Source organism: Somniosus microcephalus, chromosome 6, assembly GCF_052327205.1.
Source record: "Somniosus microcephalus isolate GS21.2 chromosome 6, FLI_Smic_1.0, whole genome shotgun sequence".
Classification (NCBI taxonomy): Eukaryota; Metazoa; Chordata; class Chondrichthyes; order Squaliformes; family Somniosidae; genus Somniosus; species Somniosus microcephalus.
Genome location: NC_140992.1, coordinates 108,324,362 through 108,343,724, shown reverse-complemented (window position 1 = coordinate 108,343,724; position 19,363 = coordinate 108,324,362). Strand labels below are relative to the sequence as shown.

General features: G+C 40.4%; 1 protein-coding gene across 7 annotated transcripts in view; it reads right to left on the bottom strand.

The window, feature by feature from the left end:
- Positions 1–283: 283 nt before the first annotated feature.
- Positions 284–19,363, bottom strand: part of fam168b (family with sequence similarity 168 member B) — a 35,823-nt gene continuing 16,743 nt past the window's right edge. For 3 of the 7 annotated variants that reach the window (XM_085990651.1, XM_085990649.1, XM_085990650.1), the window contains exons 2-7: positions 14,364–14,446; positions 13,597–13,680; positions 12,090–12,232; positions 9,497–9,686; positions 7,176–7,307; positions 284–5,757 (exon numbers count right to left, since the gene is read on the bottom strand). In XM_085990651.1, coding sequence (XP_085846777.1) covers positions 7,195–7,307; positions 9,497–9,686; positions 12,090–12,232; positions 13,597–13,680; positions 14,364–14,433 — 600 coding nt within the window. In that variant the 5' untranslated portion in view covers positions 14,434–14,446 and the 3' untranslated portion in view covers positions 284–5,757; positions 7,176–7,194. The remainder of the gene's footprint in view (positions 5,758–7,175; positions 7,308–9,496; positions 9,687–12,089; positions 12,233–13,596; positions 13,681–14,363; positions 14,447–19,363) is intronic. The other 4 variants (XM_085990654.1, XM_085990652.1, XM_085990653.1 and 1 more) reach the window with 2 other exon arrangements.

Genomic DNA, 19,363 nt, shown 5'->3' with positions numbered 1-19,363 from the left:
TTCCATACTGAGCACGTAGCTGGATTGGCTATTATTTCATAGACCCTGATGGATATCCAACTATAGTAAGCGTAAAGATATATTAATAAAACAAGTTATATGGACAGAAAATACAAGCAAGTTGATATTTGTGGCATCTGAACCTATATAATGTGGATTAATCTATTCAGTTGATCTGACAATTGGCAATGAGTTATGTTGCCCTCAAACTTCAAATACCATCTAATGGAGTAAAACATCAGTTTGATGAACCAGAGCATAAATAAGTTCACAACACAACATAAGCAACACAAGTCAATCTTTATTGAAAACTTAAGTATTAATACATAACAATTCTTGTTACAATAAACATGCCTTGAAGTTTCTTTTTAAATCTGAGCTCATCTACTTGTCAAATTGCTTTTAAAAAAATAACAATGTATGAATTTACACATAATTGAACTGGCTCAGAAAGGAAATGTCAATTTCTGGTTTATGTTATCCAATGTAAAATGGTGCTTTAAAACGGATTTTCAGAAGACAACACTGGCCTAGACTAAATAAGTACCAAAGTAAGAGTTTCTTTTTAAAATTAAGCAGTGTTCAAAAGTCAATTAAAAAAAGTGTGCCTGTAACAAAAATGTACATAACTCACTGGGGTGATTCGGCTGTGCCTACGTGTTGCATACACTCGTTTTATTTTGAACAGAAACGCTGTCATACAGCACTACACTGCACACCAACAAAAACAATCTACTCTTCTGTAAAATTCTGCAATTCAAAATCTCAACTTCATTTTTTAAATTAAAACAGGGAAATATTTCAGATCACATCCACCTTGACTACTGCGGTGCAGCTGACTGGAGTACACGGAGCCTGATGAGAATGCAAGCACGTGTGGGGGGGATTCGGAGAACAGAGGGTACCTCTTATGTTTTAATGGTTCTTCAATTCGTATTAGGTTCTGTTGTTTGCTTCCCAATTAATGTTCACAATGCAAAAGGGAGGGGGGGGTGAAAAACACACCCTCTACATCCCTATACAAAGAATTAATTAAGAAAAACAGCATCCGATTGCTCGGCAGGGATCCAACATTTGCAGGGTACGTCAACCCAGTTGTTAACTGCTTTAAAAGAACATGCAAACATACACAAAATGTATTAAGACATTTTGCCCCATGGATCCACACTGACTGCTGTTATGTTTATTGTACTGCTCTTTTCTTTGCCCCCAACCCAATATTTCGAGCAGATATTGCTAACTGAAAATTATTTTAGTTGAACACTAAACTGCATTCAAGGAACACACCCAGTTTGAGTGCAAGAATTGCTGTGTTAGGTTAAATGGAAAAGACACCAATTACACACAGTATCCATGAACCATGGTGAAATGCACAATCTTTAACCCAACGCAAGATGGTCATTCTCAATCAGTTCCTGAACATATGGCATACGTTACCTAAGCAGCTTGGAAATATTCTGAAGCAACTGTCAAAGTCTCAAAATTGAATGAGGCTACCAGATTTTGCACTATATTTTTATCACTAATGTAACTCGACAAATCAGTTAATAACCTTGTCTGAATAGAACCTTTGGAAGGGAGAACAAATAAAATGAGTCTGCCAAGCTTGCATGTTCCTTTAAAAATGCGACACCAGCCCAGAATTAACTCGGCGGTCTCCCGTCACAAAGTGCAGAAAGTTGGATGACCATTTGTGAATTACAAACTTTGACCCCCAAGTTTCTGGATGCTAAAGAGACTTGAGATTTTGGATTCTCTTCCACCCACCCTTTAAAACAAATTGTAATAATCCCAAGTACCCACTCAAAATGCAAAAAGTAACCAGTATGAACACTAGGGTGGTTAAAGCACCAAATGAGTGTGATGTCATAATTTGTGCAACAAAGCATAATTTGGTCTGCCAAGTTTTTTTTTTAAATACAAAAAGCAACTAAATTTCAAACTCAACACAGGATGCTGTATTTTAAATGAGTGCATGTACAGCAGTGTAACATGAAGAAACTCCCAGATTTAAACAGTGCTTTATATTAAACATTGCCCACAGCAGGCTTACATGGTTGATTTTTCTTCACCTCAGTACCCATTATTTTCTCAAGACATACATTAAAGAAAAGGAATTGTGCAAGATTGCGCCTTCTCGGCAGCTCTGCGCTATTGATTAAGCCTTCACTACTTAATCATCCACTAATCAGTAATGCAAAAGTACTACAGAAGTACAACTGATTCCAAGTGATCAAGAAGCAAGTATGGGTTGCATATTTGAAAAACCACACCGATCAATAAAATTTCCAAACTGCACTCAGTTACATAGTCCACACTGATGCCGCAATAGGAGTAAGAATGAAAACATTTCAATACACATCACAGTATAGCAGGTGGGTTGGAGCAGGGAGAAGAATGTAATGAGATAACAGTTTTTAAAAAAGAGGAAATTAAAGCAAATAGCATTAGTCCAGTGCACAGTGTTGATTATAGGCTACTCATTTTAGGTTCACTTTTCATTTCATACCAAGCCGTGGTTTGTGACTTGTAAATCTTTAAAGGAACGATCACCAAAAACACTTCCTTTAGAATTTTTCTATTGTCATATTTGTAACTTGTGTTAAGTTTGCAATGTTTGTATTTTTGGGACGCCTTCAGAATGTCAATGTAGTCTGTCACTATGCACAAAGATTTTAAAGCCATATTACAGTACTCTTAAGCATCTGAAATACAGATCACTTCCTCTTTAGTCACACTGGTTTCCAAGTCCTGTAAATACCCAGGTTAGAAAACAGCCTGCAGACATCACGTTGGATACAATTTTACTTTGAAAATGAGTGAATTATTTATAATCTAACTCACTTCAAACTGAAGGGGAATCAAGATATTGTGAACATATTTCCAACTTTAAAACTTCTTCCTTGTTCATACCATTTTAATGCAGGATTTGTAAAAGACAGCCTCTGAAGTCCCCGTCAAAAACACAGCGCTATTTGGAAATGGAGCTACTCAGTCGGCCCGCAGAACTCCATTGTGTGAGAAATCTTTTGCAACACCACTGTGTCGGGTGCACAAATTGTAGTGTGTGCAATCAGATATGTTCAACTTGAATTTAGGTTTAATAAACAACCCAGTAAAATTTCATACTGCTCCATTTTTTAAAGTTAAATGCCTTGACCATTACTATTCCCAGCAGCAATGCTGCTGGCTGTCCAAAAATGGGTTAAAGAATTGGTCTTGAGTATTTTAAAATGAAATTAACATACATGCTAAATCCATTATAAAAGTTCAATATAGAAAAATGGAATAGGAAAGATACGAATCTAAAAGTTGTGTGCTTGTTCCCCTTGAATATTTCTTTGCTAGCTATCAAAAACAATTCTAATTCATTGACTGACAAATTCCTGTACTTTAAATGAAGTTCAATGGTTTCCACAACTGTTGTCAAACTTTACCTGAATTAGCACAAATTGAGGACAAGAGTTTGGAAAAAAGTAACAATTGTAGAGAATGTGGATCCTTCCTGCTTCATGTATGGTGCCAGAAGCAATCCAATATACTCCTTGCATTTCTAATATCACAAGCACATCCAGGAAGGCAGCTGAATGCCTTCAACTGCACTGCAAGACAATCCTAATCCCCAGACACAATCAGGTTTCACCACAGATTAGGGGCCAATTCTGCAATGAACTTTCATGATAATTGAAGGCTTTGACCATTCTCAATCTCTAGGTGGGGCTGGAATTCAAGATGGGCGGTGCCTTATTTGGCTTTATCAACTTGCTTCCTTATTGTTATAAAAGAATAAGCATTCTATACATTGAAGCAATTGTTGCACAGTTTTTAGGGCCTATGAAATATGAAGGAAAAACTAAAGAAATTCTTAACCAAGATAACCTGGTCATTTTGAACACAAGTACCGGCCAATTTATCTACTTAACGTTTTAGATCTGCATTAATTTTTTTTTCAAGCAATGGACAATTCAAAAAAGAATGCAAGTGGAACTTGGGATTTTTACATTGGATACCATAAATCAAGCTCCTCAGCCTCTGTTTTCCCTGCAATTCCTCATCTAATACAGTGAGGTCTGGATCTTAGCCAAGCCACCTGGGTAAGGCAATAAGCCCAAATAGGAAATGCTGAAGGACAAGTCAACCTACACTATTCACTCAAGAATGGCATTACCAGGGGCCTGGGAACTAAGAACAGCTATTGCTCAGTGAACTGCATGCGGAGTTTGGGGAGAAAGCGCCCAATATATGCTGAATAAAGAAGCTCTGCCTTTCTTCCCATTTCATCAGCAAAACAGTTATTTGACTGTAGCAGTCCACTGCACAATTCAAACATGACTGCTGCAGAAACTAAAATCCTATGAAAATCGCATTACAGAAGTATGTAATGGACAGATTCCTTAAACCAGCATTACATTTTTTTACCTCCTTTGGTTTCATACTAGTTTGAATATTCAGAAGCATTAGTCATAAATGCCTTCAAAAATGTTATTCAACCTTGCTTGACCAATGAAGTCATCCTATGTGATGCACAACCTGGAACAAATCAAATGAGACAGATTGATGAAAATTGTGTGAACTTTAAAAACAATGTCACCTATTTTACTTGTGTCCACTAGTGGGCAGCATCCAAGCACACCGCCAATGCTTAAAAAAATCCGAGGCCTATTCTGTGAAGAACTGAGACATAAATTTGAAGAAAATGTTTCATTACGAGTGTCCTCCTTTTGGAAGTGTTACCACGTACGGAATGCTACTGCCATGAGCTTGTAACGTAACTGTATATTATCTATTATCCAAAATGATAACCAGTGATTTGGATTCTACAAAAACCCATGGAAAACTTCGAGACATGGAAAAAATGTGACTATTTAAAGGCTGCCAAATTAAAAGCCTACAAACCATCAAGTGCCATGATTTTAAGTCAGAGGCATTCATAACATGTTACTGCAATATTAAATCAAAGAATATAAAAATACTTCTATTTTCCCCAACTACTGGCCGTTCCAGATCCATTTAAAAAATGTCTGCACATTTCCTTCATCCAGCTCGTTTTAATCTCCACTGCTGCCTTTCTCTCTAAAATAACATTGAATCTAATGCAGTTTAAAATGGAAAAAAAGGACTGGCAAGTCAATGCCTGCAGGCTTGATTTCACACCTACCTAAACACCACCTCCAGGCGCCGTGCTGTAAATGCATCTGCTACCCAACAATGTAAATTAATACACTGGCTAAAGAAATTTAACTGTTCCCGTTAAAAAACATCGAGTCCAACAGATCAGCCCCTCCAGAAGTTTTTTTTTCTGGTAAGAAATTCACTTGCACAATTCTTTTTTTTAAAAACATTACATACAATAAGACTCTGCATTATTGAAATTAAGTTGCAAAACATTTTTTGAATCTCAGTTCCTTTGGATTTTGCATATGATGGTTTGCATCAGTCATTGCAGGTAGATTTGAGCAAGCATTTTGTAACATGCATTGAACTAGATATGAATCCAAATATACTTGTACTCCCTTTTGTATAATCTATAAAATTGCAAGACAGTCCACAAAACAGGTTTTGCCATAAGACTGGAGTACTGCGGAGTTCCAAGATGCAAGATAGGCAGCCATGATAATCTTCCGTGATTTTTTTGGTAGTGTTTGGCAAGTGTTGAGAGCATTGATGTACTGGAAGGAAGGATCCTGGTTGGAGGCATGTGGGAATCAGCACCAAGTGTTAAGACTTGTTTGATTGCGTATCTCCCACCCTTTCAACCTGTGTGTGGGGGGGGGGGGGGGGGGGGGGGGGGGGGGGAGAAAAAAAAAGTGTGTTTTAAATATACTTTTCTTCCACACTGTCCAAGCCAACACTGAGCATAGAAGCCACCTTTCAAAAACTTTAAAAAGTTACATTATTTATTTTGAAAAATGTTCCTGGAGCTTGATTTGAGAGAAATACCATTAATTTCCAGTGTGGGTGACCCCCATGTAACTATTTTGTGCAAAACCATGGATTTATCTTTCCACATTAATCACACCAAAGCTGCATTACTCAAATCATGAGGTAGTCAGGGTACACTAATATAAATTACAAAACCTGAATCTCACTGGAGAACTTCTCTCAAACCAGCTCACAAGACCAAATCATGGGGATTCAATAATTAACCAAGCTGCTCAGTAAACATCACAGGTATCTGAAGTAATGAAAACATCATCTGACATTTTAGATGAAGGCTGTGCCAGCAAGTACAAGGTAGAGGGGGGTTTGGCTAGATACGTCAATCTTTGTCCAAAACTGACTGAAACAATTTTTTTTTCTATACCGATCGATCTCTGCCATCCAAAAGAAAAGCTCTTAAAATTTGTGTAAATTCAAAGACTTTAATTGGGTGGGGGCTTAATGAGTAACTGAGTTAGAGATATCAGCGAAATCACAGGTTACATTGCCAGTCTGTGCTGAATTAGCTAGCTCAGTGGGTGGTAAATTAGATTTCCATAATTTGCTTCCCTTTGCACATTAGCAAACGTCAAATTGAAGAGGCAATGCATAAGAAAGGTTCAGAAAGTGCAACAAAGCAATTACATGTCTCTTATGCTGCTGGATTATACTGAGTGACATCTGAATTGTTTTGAAATTTGATTTTGCAATTCCTCTGAAACAGCGGAGCCCAGGTGGTAGGAGAAAGAATACCCTGTGTGTGAGCTGACTATGAAGAGGGAAAATGTTGTAATAAAAATCATACAAACCCCTACTTCCTGTTGCTATGTACTTGCCACACTTTGGTATCAAATGTTCCCATTATAAAGTCTAATGTCCACATTTATAATGGCAAGTGCCAATGTAAACTTGTCTTGCTATATTAGCACTACCACTGGTGGGAGAGTGTATGACAGTTGTGTGTCTTCAGACTGCACTGGAGAGAAACTCCAGAGCTCCAACTGTTGCTCAGAATATCCCCAAGATTTAATATTTAAGTAAATAATGCAAAATCCAAGTATTATAAAAAGACAGAACGGCAAATGTGGCCCTGAATGCTGTTAGATCGTGGAGCATCCAGATACTCAGCTGCTCCGGAAGTTGAATTTCAGCCGATTTCATATCGAGTATAACCATAACATTAGATTTCTTCGCCATCTGCTGTTGCTCAAATTCTAAGAGGGGATTACTTTACAACGAAAGAAAGACAGACTTGCATTTCCAGTGACTGGTTGATCACCACTGCGAGGGTACATAGTTGTAGGTAGGTGTTCCTGGAGTCCTATAAGCAGGCATGGAAACGGGATGAGCTGCTACTGGAGTGGGGGAATGAGTCGTCAACAAAGTGCCTGCAAGGGAAATAATTTATTTAATAAAATGAAGTCTCAGTTCAAGCATCAAAAGTGCTCAAAATGGTAGAAACCAAAATTTATACCTTAAGAACTGTGAAGTGAATATATTTAAATAAAACTAAAACACTACTGTACAAGACAGAAGTAGTAATAATTTGTACACATTTTTCTCCCTCTACAAACTCATAACATAATGGACATCATACTGACATATTGTTGGTCTATTTAAGTGTGGAAGAGAAGCAAGTCTTAAATTTAAGTCAATCCTGCTTTCCAAAGAGATCGAGAACTGAAGCTCAGGGCCTAAGGAAATCAAGTGATTTGAATGGAAGTCAACCTTATGTCACTCAAAAATTGTACGACTTGTTTTTAATAAGTAAGCAATTCCCTAACTATCACTGACCACAATTTTTCAACCAAACAGGAATTCAGGCTCGTTCAGCTTCCAGAAACAAGTCGGCACACGCAACGACAGTCTGACATACCAGAACATAACATCCCTACAGAAAGCCAGCAGACCAACTCAGACAGCTCAAACAACTTCATATTATGGGTTCCAATTACAGCAGTGGGTCAACAACAACTACTTGCATTTATATAGCACCTTTAACATAGTAAAAGGTCTCATGGTGCTTCACAGGAGGGTTATCAAACAAAGTTTGACATTGAGCCACACAAGATGTTATTAGGACAGATGACCAAAAGCTTAGTGAAAAATGTTGGTTTTAAGGTCAATCTTAAAAGGTGGATTGAGGGGTAGAGGGGTTTAGGGAGGGAATTCCAGAGCTTAGGGCCTAGACTGCTCTAGAGATCGGCCAATGGTGGAGCAATTAAAACTGGGGATGCGTAATAGGCCAGAATTGAAGGAGCGCATTATCTCAGCCTGTAGGTTAGAGATAAGGAAGGTGAGGCCATGAAGGGATTTGAAAACAAGGATGAAAATTTTTTTAATTGAGGCACTGCCAGACCAGGAGTCACTGTAGATCAACAAGCACAGGGGTGATGCGTAAACAGGACTTGGTGCAGCAGCACAGCTCTGGATGACCTTAAGTTTATGTACAGTAGAAGATGGAAGGCCGGCCTGGAGAGCACTGCAATAGTCAAGTCTAGAGTAACAAAGGCATAGATGAGGTTTTCAGCAGCAGATGAGCTGAGGAGGGGGCAGAGTCAGGCGATGTTAGAGATGAAAGTAGGCAGTCTTGATGAAGTGGTTGCGTGCTCGGAAACTCATCTGTCTCAAATACGACACCAAGCCTCAGACAGTTGCCAGGAAGAGGGATGGAGTCGGTGGCTCAGGAACAGAGTTTGTGGTGGGGACCGATGACAAAGGCTTCGGTCTTCCCAATATTTCTGCTCATCCAGCACTGGACGTCTGACAAGCAGTGTGACGAATTGGTGACAATGCAGGGAGGTGGTGGCGAGGTAGAGCAGTGTGTCGTTAGTGTACATGTGGAACCTGAGGGGCAGCATGTAGATGAGAAATAGGAGTGGGCCAAGGATAGATCCTTGGGGGAAACCAGAGATCACGGTGCAGGAGCAGGACGAGAAGCCATGGCAGGTGATTCTCTGGCTATGACTGGAAAGTTAAGAATGGAAAGATGAGTGCAGTCCTACCCAGCTGGGTGACACAGGAGAGGTGTTGGAAGAGGATGGTGTGGTCAACCATGTTAAAAGACTGCTGACAGGTCAAGAAGGAGGAGGAGGGATAGGTTACCACAGTCACATAGGATGTCGTTTGTGACTGACAAGGGCTGTTTCAGTACTGTGGCAAGGGCAGTAACCTGATTGGAGGGATTCAAACAGAGTTGCAGGAAATATGGGCACGGATTTGGGTGGCGACAACACCATAAATTTGCAATTAATCTTTATCCAGTTTTAGAAGTTGTAAAACAGAGTTGGCAATGTTATATCTAGTGTTAAGATAGAAATTCATTCTTCTGGCTCAAGAGTTAAACATCCCATGACTGACTGACACCATCAAGCTGTTGTGCTTTTTTAAAAAATAAGTACCTTTTGTTGGACTTGAAATATTTAACATTTTTTATGCTTGACTCTTATCTAACCTTTTAATACATCCATTTCACTCCATCTGCAGCACACTGTAAATATAGGGTTGACTGCCAAACCCAAAACACATACATCTCAAGAGAACTGAAATCCACGGTGCAAGAGTCGGTTTGGCTTACGTTGATACCCACCTGCTGACATTGCCATAGTGGTCCCAGCTACCATTCCCATGGCAACACCATTTGCTCTGGGTGATGGAATTGGTTGTGGGTACATGGCAGCGGGCATTCCATTAGGCTGGACAACTGTGGTGTGATGAATTACATGAGGTGGTGCTGCATACAGTGGCTGTGTGTAGTAAGTGCCTTGCTATTAAGAGGGGGGGAAAAAGTGAAAGATACTGTTAAAAGACAATCCAGAGAATTAGTATAAACAAATTAGCACTACTGGTGGAACTCATGATACATTAACTTCAAATTGATTTCCAAACTATGTAATTCTCTATCAAATATCTTGCCACCTTTAGCTGAAATATTACACCGAAGACAGTGCAACATAGACATACCTATCTATAACCACAACCCGTTTCCCAGTCACATCCTAAGCCATGATACTCTATTACCACTACTCCAAACAGGAAAAAATAGCTTTCAGACAGTAAATTCTATTCCCTGGAAAACATGGGATTTTTTTTAAGGCAGGAATGTTTGCATTGACATGTATCTGCAATTTGTACCTAAACTGCTCATACATTTGATTTCATTTTATTTGAAAAAAAGTGGAATGGAGGAGAAACCTAATTCTGGGTAAACTTCGGAGGCTAGGAAGTACTTAATGAACTGTACCCGGATAGCTTTTTTTTTTTGGTTCAATGAATGCTGCCCCTGTTTATCCCATTTCATAGCAAACATTTTGGATTCCACTGAAATTCTGTGGAATGTTTTGAGCTTTAATCTGAAACTATGTAGACCACATCTTAAATATTGCTTCTGCTCTTCCTCAGCAACAGGAAACAAATGAGACCAGTAATTTCCCAACATGTTCAATTCTCATCAGAACAATTGTAAATTCAGCAGATAGGATTTAAAATCCTTTGTTTTAATCATACATTCTACATGTGACCAGTTATGATTGTGGAATTGAATTTCAGGATTTAAAAATTGCTTCTAATGGTTTGAAGATTCAGCTTTCTTCTATGTTTTTTATATTCAGTGATTAGTGCAATTCATGATATAAATCTCACGGTTCATGTGGATAACTGCGACTGGTTATAGCAAGGTGATTCAGCATCAGCTATTAACCTTGACTTTCTGCCATTTCATGTTCACCACCCTTTTAGACCCATGACCAGCAGCATGAACTCCTGACCCTGACAGGAGACATGTATCTCGAACACAGGCCTTTGGCGACACCACTGTTAAGTGTGCGAGTACACCCAGAGCATTTTTACCAACTTGTGCTGCACTCCGCCAGCATCAGAGAATTTAAGAATCAGGGCAGAAACACTGCTAATTCCAAAATACAATGGCTACAACCAACAGTCAATTATAATCCTGTACAGGAACATAAATAGGTTGAGCTGCAGCAACTGACTGGACTTTTTTCCACCCAAGTTTATGTAAAAAATATAATTTTTCTTCACTAGGGCGAGTCTTCAATGCTGGTGCCTTCAATCTATACAGGAATTCTACTAACTAGGTACAACCCCAAGGTAGATTTCTTGAAGAAATGCCCAAAGATAAAGGCTTTACCTTAAATCATTTGTCGGAACATATGCCTGCTACTTTCTATTGAAAAAAAGAGGACATTCCTGATTGGAGTCAACAATCTTAGTAAGTAGGGGTTGTTCTGGGAATTGAGGGTCTGCAACTGCTCACAGTTCTACACCCCAGCCATGAAATGCAAGGACGATGATGGCAGGTAGCACACAACCAGCCATCTCGCAGCAAGCTGAATAATTCATTTAAAAAAAAAAAAAAAGTAAATACATTCCTCATCTTTGAATAGTTAAAGCATGAGGCCCATTCTGGGGTCTACCCTGAAGCATTTTTAAATAAAATGCTGGTTAATCAGCTAACTTTGAAAAAGCGATTGTTTGACTGGAACTCGAGAACTTGCGTGTAATGCATTAACACCATGACGGGTTACCATTTGTTCAGACTTTAATAATATACCTGCTTGATGACCTATGATTTATTGCCTCAGACTTTAATGATGCACATACCAAGTAGGCCACATTTTTTGAATAGTTGAGAAGCACCGGATACCAACTTGGGTAATGTGCTGGAACTGAATTTACAAATTACAAATGACAGTTCTGACGAAAGGCCATCGACCTGAAATGTTAACTGTTTCTTTCTCCATAGATGCTGCCTGACCTGCTGACTACTTCTAGCATGTTCTGTTTTTATTACAAATGAAATGTTCTGGATTTCTGAAACTCTTCTAAATTGCATAAGCCAAGGCAAAAATAACAAGCTTAATAGCAACCAAGGCTGCTCTAATAATTCATTTGAAATTTGTACAATTGAAAACATGCATATGGATATTTCATAACTACAAGTCAAGAGTATCTGCATTACAGCAACTGGTAACCAGCTTGCACAACAGTTTGTATTTTGAGAGTTCCACAGCAAAATAATTGGTCCATTATTTAACAGTGATCTTCGTCAGTTACGTTTCATTGAATGGCACAGCCTCAGCAAGTAATTTTGACTTTGAAAGTCATGTCATTTCGAATAGGCTTGTTAAGCAAATAGCCTTGTTCCTGACCTGTGCATAAGGGTTCTGCTGTGGATAGGCACTTCGAACCGGGTATACAGCTGTTTGGTATGGGTTGGGAGAGGAGGAATAAGGTGGCACAGCTCCACTGGTCGGAGAACACGAGACTTTATAAGGTGTGCCTGGTGTATAACCTGAAACAAACAGAATCCAGTAATGTTAGAACTGTCAACCAGGGGTTCACAAGTCACTAAGAAGCAAAGTCTGTGGTGAATAGATGATGCTACTTTGCAATGGTTGCAATTAAACAATGATCCAAGAAGCCACAAGGATGTAATAAACAGAAAAATCTGAACAGTGTTAATGTGGCTCATTGGTTGCCCTCTTGTCCGAGTCAGTAGGCTGTGGGTTCAAACTCCAACTGCAACACTAATCATAGAAACCTACAGCACAGAAGGAGGCCATTCGGCCCGTCGTGCCTGTGCTGGCTCTTTGAAAGAGCAGTCATGCTTAGTCCCACATCCCTGCTTTTTGTCCGTAACCCTGCAAGTTCCTCATCCTCAAGTACCTGTCCAACTCCCTTTTAAAATTATTTATGGAATCAGCTTCCACCACCTTTTCGGGTAGAGCATTCCAGATCCCGACAACTCCCAGTGCAAAAAATCTCTCATCTCCTTGACCCGCTCGCTAGAGGGAGTAGTTTTTCACTATCTACTCCATCAAAACCGATCTTGAAAACCTCTATTCGGTCACCACTTAACCTTGTCTGTTCCAAGGAGAACAGTCCTAACTTTCCCAAACTCGCCTCATAACTGAAGTCCCTCATCCCTGGCAACATCCTGGTAAACCTCCTCTGCACCCTTTCTCAGGCTTTTACATCTTTCCTGAAGAGTGGTGCCCAGAATTGTCCACAGTACTCCAGCTGAGGCCTAACCAGTGATTTATAAAGTTCTAGAGTTACATTTCAGCAAAGTACCAAGAAAGGGGTACATCTATTTGAAGAGCAGCAGGGAGTTCTCCCAGTGATCTGGCCAACATTGTTGGCCCATCCATGACCGCCAAAAATCAAATTTACTGGCCATTATCACGTATCACTACTGTTTGCAGGACACGACTAGGTAAAATGGCTGCTGCATTTGCCTACATAACAGTGCACTTCAAAGTAATTCTTGCTTTGGAATGTTTTGATGCAAGCTCTTCATTTCACTCATGAGGTAGGGGTGGCTCTTTTGCATTTGGGGCTAAGCTACATGTTAAAGCAGAATAAAGTGAGCTCGATATCCCTCAACTTAACTGCACATAAATTCACAAACAATGCGGCCTTCAATGATTTGGAGATTTATGACCATTTCCTCATCACTTTTAACCTTTTAAGAGTAACAAGATTAAATCTGCATATTCGCAGAATACTGTGAATTTCTCAGCTCCAGTCCGTATTAAGATGTTAAGAAAATAATTGTGTGCCTTGAAAATCAGTTTGTGCTGCAAGGTTAAACAGTTATTTTTGCAGTGTGTGTCCACTTAAGAGTTACATGCAATGATTAACAAGGTGCGATACCTGTCTGGAAGGCTGGGTTTGTACCAGCGTACATCGTCGGAGAAAAGGCAGGAGCAGCTGCTGCATAACCCACTGGAAAACCTGCTTGGTTTCAAAAAAGATCATTCCAATTAGCTCAAAGAATGAGCGATTACAAAAAAGGCAACAGCTAAGCATAAACGCAAGTTTATTACACAGAAACTGGTTTCCCCATAAAACAAAAATTTAAATACTGTCCAATGTAAAACTAGATTATGTATGCTACCACTAGATTCCAACAGTTTTAAGAATTACTGTCTACTGGCAGAAGGAACAATGGTTTAAAAAGGAATGTTACCAGTTCCCCTTTCTAATCACTTCAATGATCATTGACTACTATTCTCATTTTCAAGCACATTTCTTCAAACCCCAAGTGCTAATGACAGGGTGGAGTAGAGTGTGCTTGGAGGAAACTACTGAAGTTGACAGTGTAAGGGACTTAAACATGACTATGGAAAAATAAAAGTCAAGGCAATTAAACTTCACTCCATTATAGCCTGGTTCAAACCCAGTCCCAGACACTACAGTAGTGTTCAAACACACTACACTATCCAGTCTTTCAATGGGGCACAGGAGTTTAGTGCTCCTGCAGTCAGGCTCCTTAATTGCTCCAAGGTATTTGCCCAGGTACAGTCAAGAGCACTCTACTTCACTGAATCTTTTCCTTCAGTCTCCCTCACACCCACCAACAATAATTAACTATATTTTTCTTAACCAGTCTTATTTGAAGCATTAGTCTATCCACTTACCTGGGTATCCAATTCCTTTTGGATTTGCATATGGAACCCCTGAAGCAGCTGAACTGTAGACTGGGTTCATGGTGTTTCTCGAGCTGTGGAACAGAAAATAATACATAAGCATCTTTCTGTTCCCACTGGTAAATAATCCAGACACAATGACAAATCTATCTGGGTTTTTTTTTTAAAAAAGAACATTTGATCAAAATTAAACCTTGGTAGAATAAGGCTTTATTTTTCATTCCTCTTCATATTGCTTCCTGTATATGAAAAGCTCAAGGCAATTTGAAACCATTTCCAAATGAGCTGCAGTGATAAAACAATCTTTTGTAGAGAACTAAAATGATTTTGCCACTAAAAATGTTTGCATAGCTTCAGAATAAGTAAATTCCACTTAATTAGTAGGAGCTGACATAACGAAGGGGCATTGGCTAACCCACTTCTCACTGTCTACAGCAAACAATGACTGGCTCATTAAATAAAAACAGAAAATGCTAGAAACACTCAGGACAGGCAGCATCTGTGGAGAGAGAAACACCACACAGATGACTGGTTTTGAAAAAGGGCCAAAAGTACATGCAAATAATATTTTTTTAAAAACCAGAATGATGCAGGGTTAGTTTTTCATTTAAGCCTAAAGCCTGACTTAGACTAATTAGTCAGAGCAGCTTCAAATCAAGTTTGGAAACTGGGGGCCTCTTTACATTTCTGTTGCCTGACCAGGACGTTACTCCAGTTGCTGTATGCCAAGATGTTTTGTTTCTGCAATGCTTTCTTTTGGGTACTTGACACTTTGAAGTCTTGGGCAGGCAGCACCCAGGAGAATATTAACATTTCCTGGGAATCCGTCAGTGAGGTTTGAAAACCACTAGTTTCAATTCTGATGGTGCATTGAAAAGAACCAGCAAGTGACAACAGAGAATTCAGCAACTTCACCATGAATATTTTGGTTTAATGAACTAAAAGGTTTAAACTTCTACACAAAACTTGGCAGAAGACTGTGGTTTCCTAATGCATATATATTTTCTGCCTCCACAAGATCCTGCAAATCCATTGGCAGGATAGGCGCACCAACATCAGTGTTCTTGCTCAGGCCAACATCCCCAGCATCGAAGCTTTAACCATGCTTGATCAGCTCCGATGGACGGGTCACATTGTCCGCATGCCCGATACAAGACTCCCAAAACAAGCGCTCTATTCGGAGCTCCGGCACGGCAAGAGCCCCAGGTGGGCAGAGGAAACGCTTCAAGGACACCCTCAAAGCCTCCTTGAAAAAGTATAACATCCCCACCGACACCTGGGAATCCTTGGCCCAAGATCGCAGAGTGGAGGAGAAGCACCCGGGAAGGCCCCGAACACCGAGTCACTTCGCCAGGAGCAAGCGGAAGCCAAGCGCAGGCAGCGCACATCAACCCAAGCACCCCACCCACCCGCCCCTTCAACCACCGTCTCCCCCACCTGTGACAGAGACTGTAGGTCCTGCATTGGAAGTGTCCGGCAAGCTCGAGCCACCAGCAAAAATCAGGAGCCATTTTATTAGGTTTTTTTCCTTCTCGTGGCTGTTTTTTTTCCCCAACAGTCAAGCTCTAGAAAGTCTCTCTGAAGCTGTTGCTAAGCTACAGAGACGCTTCCAAGGTACGGGCGGACTGTTTAGAAGCTGTTGCTAAGCAACAGCGTTTGTTGTCAGATATGGAGATGAAAAGCTCCGTATGCTTCAACATTAACGCTGGTGTGTCCGGCAGTTTTGAGGGAACAGCAACAACTCGGTCCCGTTGGTGCCGGATAGCACAAAGTTTCCTGTATTTAACGAAGCACCTTTGTCTAGTAACTGTTGGTCCAAGTTAAATGAGACTCGAAAACTCCATCAGTTTTTTGCAGCAAGTCATGTTTGGGTAAAATTGAAGCAGAATTTCATTGTTGTGGTGAGCAATAATTATGGATCAGGCATAAGCTCTGAAGTAATTCCTAAAACCCTGTGATTCACTGCATGGATTAGCAAGTTCAAAATTCTGGAAATACTTCTACCTGTTTGTGCAATGCTCAGAGCGGGCAAATTGATCAGCTACAGTATTATGGGCAAGACACAATTCCAGGTTTAATGAACCAGGATTTGCTGTGCTAAGCAGTTGGCAAAAAATTGTTCGATTTTGATTAAGTTTGGATTGACTGCATCAAAACAAATACTACACTTCCAGCAACAGACTTGGAGGAGGCAGCATTAAAGGAATGACACATTGTATGCCAATTTTCTTGACATAACCTTGACCAGCAAAGGAAATCAACACGTCCTTCTCCAAGATGGCACAAATCTGCCACAATACAATTCGGTCTCTTTTTTAATGTAGATTCCCTTTTATTTTGACAATTAAAATGACAAATTAATCCTAATTTGTTATTTGCAATTTTGAGCAAATATGATTCAACTGCTTATTTTCTCTTCATTTCTTGAAGGGGGGGGGGGGGGGGAGAAAGAGGGGGTTGAACAGTCACTGGGTGCAAAATTCACATTGAGGGAGACCAATTTACATGAGCGACCTTCCTTGGAAGTGTGCCGGTTGCCAATGCCCAAGAAATTCATTTGAATATGATAATCAGCATCCCCGACAGAAACGGAGCGGAGCACGTGCCATGCATGGTGTGCTGTTTTTCCAGGGTCTGCGATGGTCTCTTCAGCAATCCAAAGAGAAGACCAGCTAAGTTTTTACTTAGCTTAATGTGGAGTCAGAAGGAAGAGTGCTCCTCCTGGAACCACAGCAATACTGCGGGTCGCTGCCGGCTGTCGCAGGAATTACCTGCCGGACGATTTTTGGGAAGGACCGGCTGCAAGCTGCAGTATTGCTGTGGTTCCAGGAGGAGCACTCTCGCAGCTTGCTGATACTATTGAAATGAGGCCAGAGGCCCAATTTGGTATGAGACTCAGAACATAAGAATTAGGAGTAGGGGTAGGCCATATGGCCTCTCGAGTCTGCTCCACCATTCAATAAGATCATGGCTGATCTTCAACCTCAACTCCCCATATCCCTTGATTCCAAAATTCTAGCGATCTCAGCCTTGAATATACTCAACGACACAGCATCCACAGCCCCTTGGGGTAGAGAATTCCAAAGATTCACAATCCTGAGTGAAGAAATTCCTCATCTCAGTCTTAAATGGCCGACCCCTTAACCTGAGGCTATGCCCCCTAGTTCTAGACACTCCAGCCAGGGGAAACAACCTCTCAGCATCTACCCTGTCAATCTCCTTCAGAATCTTATGTTTCAATGAGATCACACCTCATCTAAACTCCAGAGAATATAGGTCTAATCTAATCAATCTAGCCTGATAGAGCAACCTGCTCATCCCAGTAATCAATCTAGTGAACCTCTAAGGCTAGTATATCCTTCCTCAGATAGAGACCAAAACTGTGCACAGTACTCCAGGTGTGGTCTCACCAAGGCCCTGTACAATTGTCGTACGACTTCCTTACTCTTCGCCTTTATTGCAAGGGGGTTGGAGTACAACATGCCATTCGCCTTAATTGCTTGCTGTACCTGCATGCTAACTGTGCTTCCTGTACAAGGACACCTAAATCTCTCTGAATACCAACATTTAATAGTTTCTCACCATTTAAAAAAGTGTTTTTCTAACCTCATTATACTCCACATGCCACCTTATTGCCCACTCACTTAACCAGTCTATATCCCTTTGCAGGCTTTGTGTCCTCAGTTTATTTTCCCACCTAGCTTTGTATTGTCAGCAAGCTTGGATACATTGTACTCAGTCCCTTCATCCAAGTCAATAATAAATAGATTGTAAATAGCCGAGGCCCAAGCACTGATCCTTGCGGCACCCCACTAGTTACAGCCTGCCAACCTGAAAATGACCCAATTATTGCTACTCTGTTTTCTGTCCATTAACCAATCATTTATCTGTGCTATTATCATCAATCCCATGAGCCCTTATCTTGCATAACATCCTTTTATGTGGCACTTTATCGAATGCCTTTATCCAAATATACTACATCCACTGGTTCCCCTTTATCTACCCTGCTAGCTCAGGCCTCAGTCTGAGCACGTGTTCCAGGCAGCCGCCAACTTCGTACCAGTTGCTGTCACAAAACCAATTTCTCCCCCACTGATTCACGATGTAAAACTTCTGCGGTCACCAGTTGCCTTCTAGCACCTTTCCTCGGAAATCATTCTTCAAGTTAGTACACTGTTAGCGGAGCCTGATCTGATCCTCATCCGACAACCACACAAATGCTTTTTCCAGGCACACTGACCCTGGCTGATTCTTTCCCCCCTTGATAGCCCAGAGATACCGAAATCAATTGCAGTCCTTGCACTGCTGTCGTGGTGAAGATCAACTGCTTTGCAAACAATAGATTGCAACTGGCTCCTTCCTGGTCTATATGTTTTCGTATCACACTACACAACAATGTGCTTACATAGTAACTCACTGAAAATGCATCACCATTTATGAACAGAAATTAAACACTGCAAATCCCCAACTGCCACTATAATACCTATTTTGTATTTAGTGATGCTATTGTTAGGTGAATAAAACCCAAAAGGAATCATGCCAGCAAATGGAAATAGTTACCAGTGTGATAATGGCCTGGAATTTGCGGTCAGCAACGTAGCGACAGCACTTGCCGCTGACCTCAAAGAAAGCTGCACACAAAGATCGAGCCACCTCTGGTGTGAATTTCACCTCTCCCGACCTTTGTTTGAATCTGGCACCAAATCAAACAAATCTCCAGCATCCAGCAACAGTGATGTCATCAAGCTGGCTAAGCAGACATTGAAGAATTCTCACAGCAAACCAGGAAGTAAAGTGCACAGATTCTCATGTACTTTATAAATTTTATACAGGGAGTAAAATAAATATTGGGACTTAGAAGCTGAAATAGCAAACAAACTTAAAAAATTGGAAACTTGTAATTCTTAATCATATTAATGGAAAAATTGACTTTCCACAAATAGAAAATTAGTTTTTCAGGACCAGATCGATTGTTCAGCAGTCAGTACGCC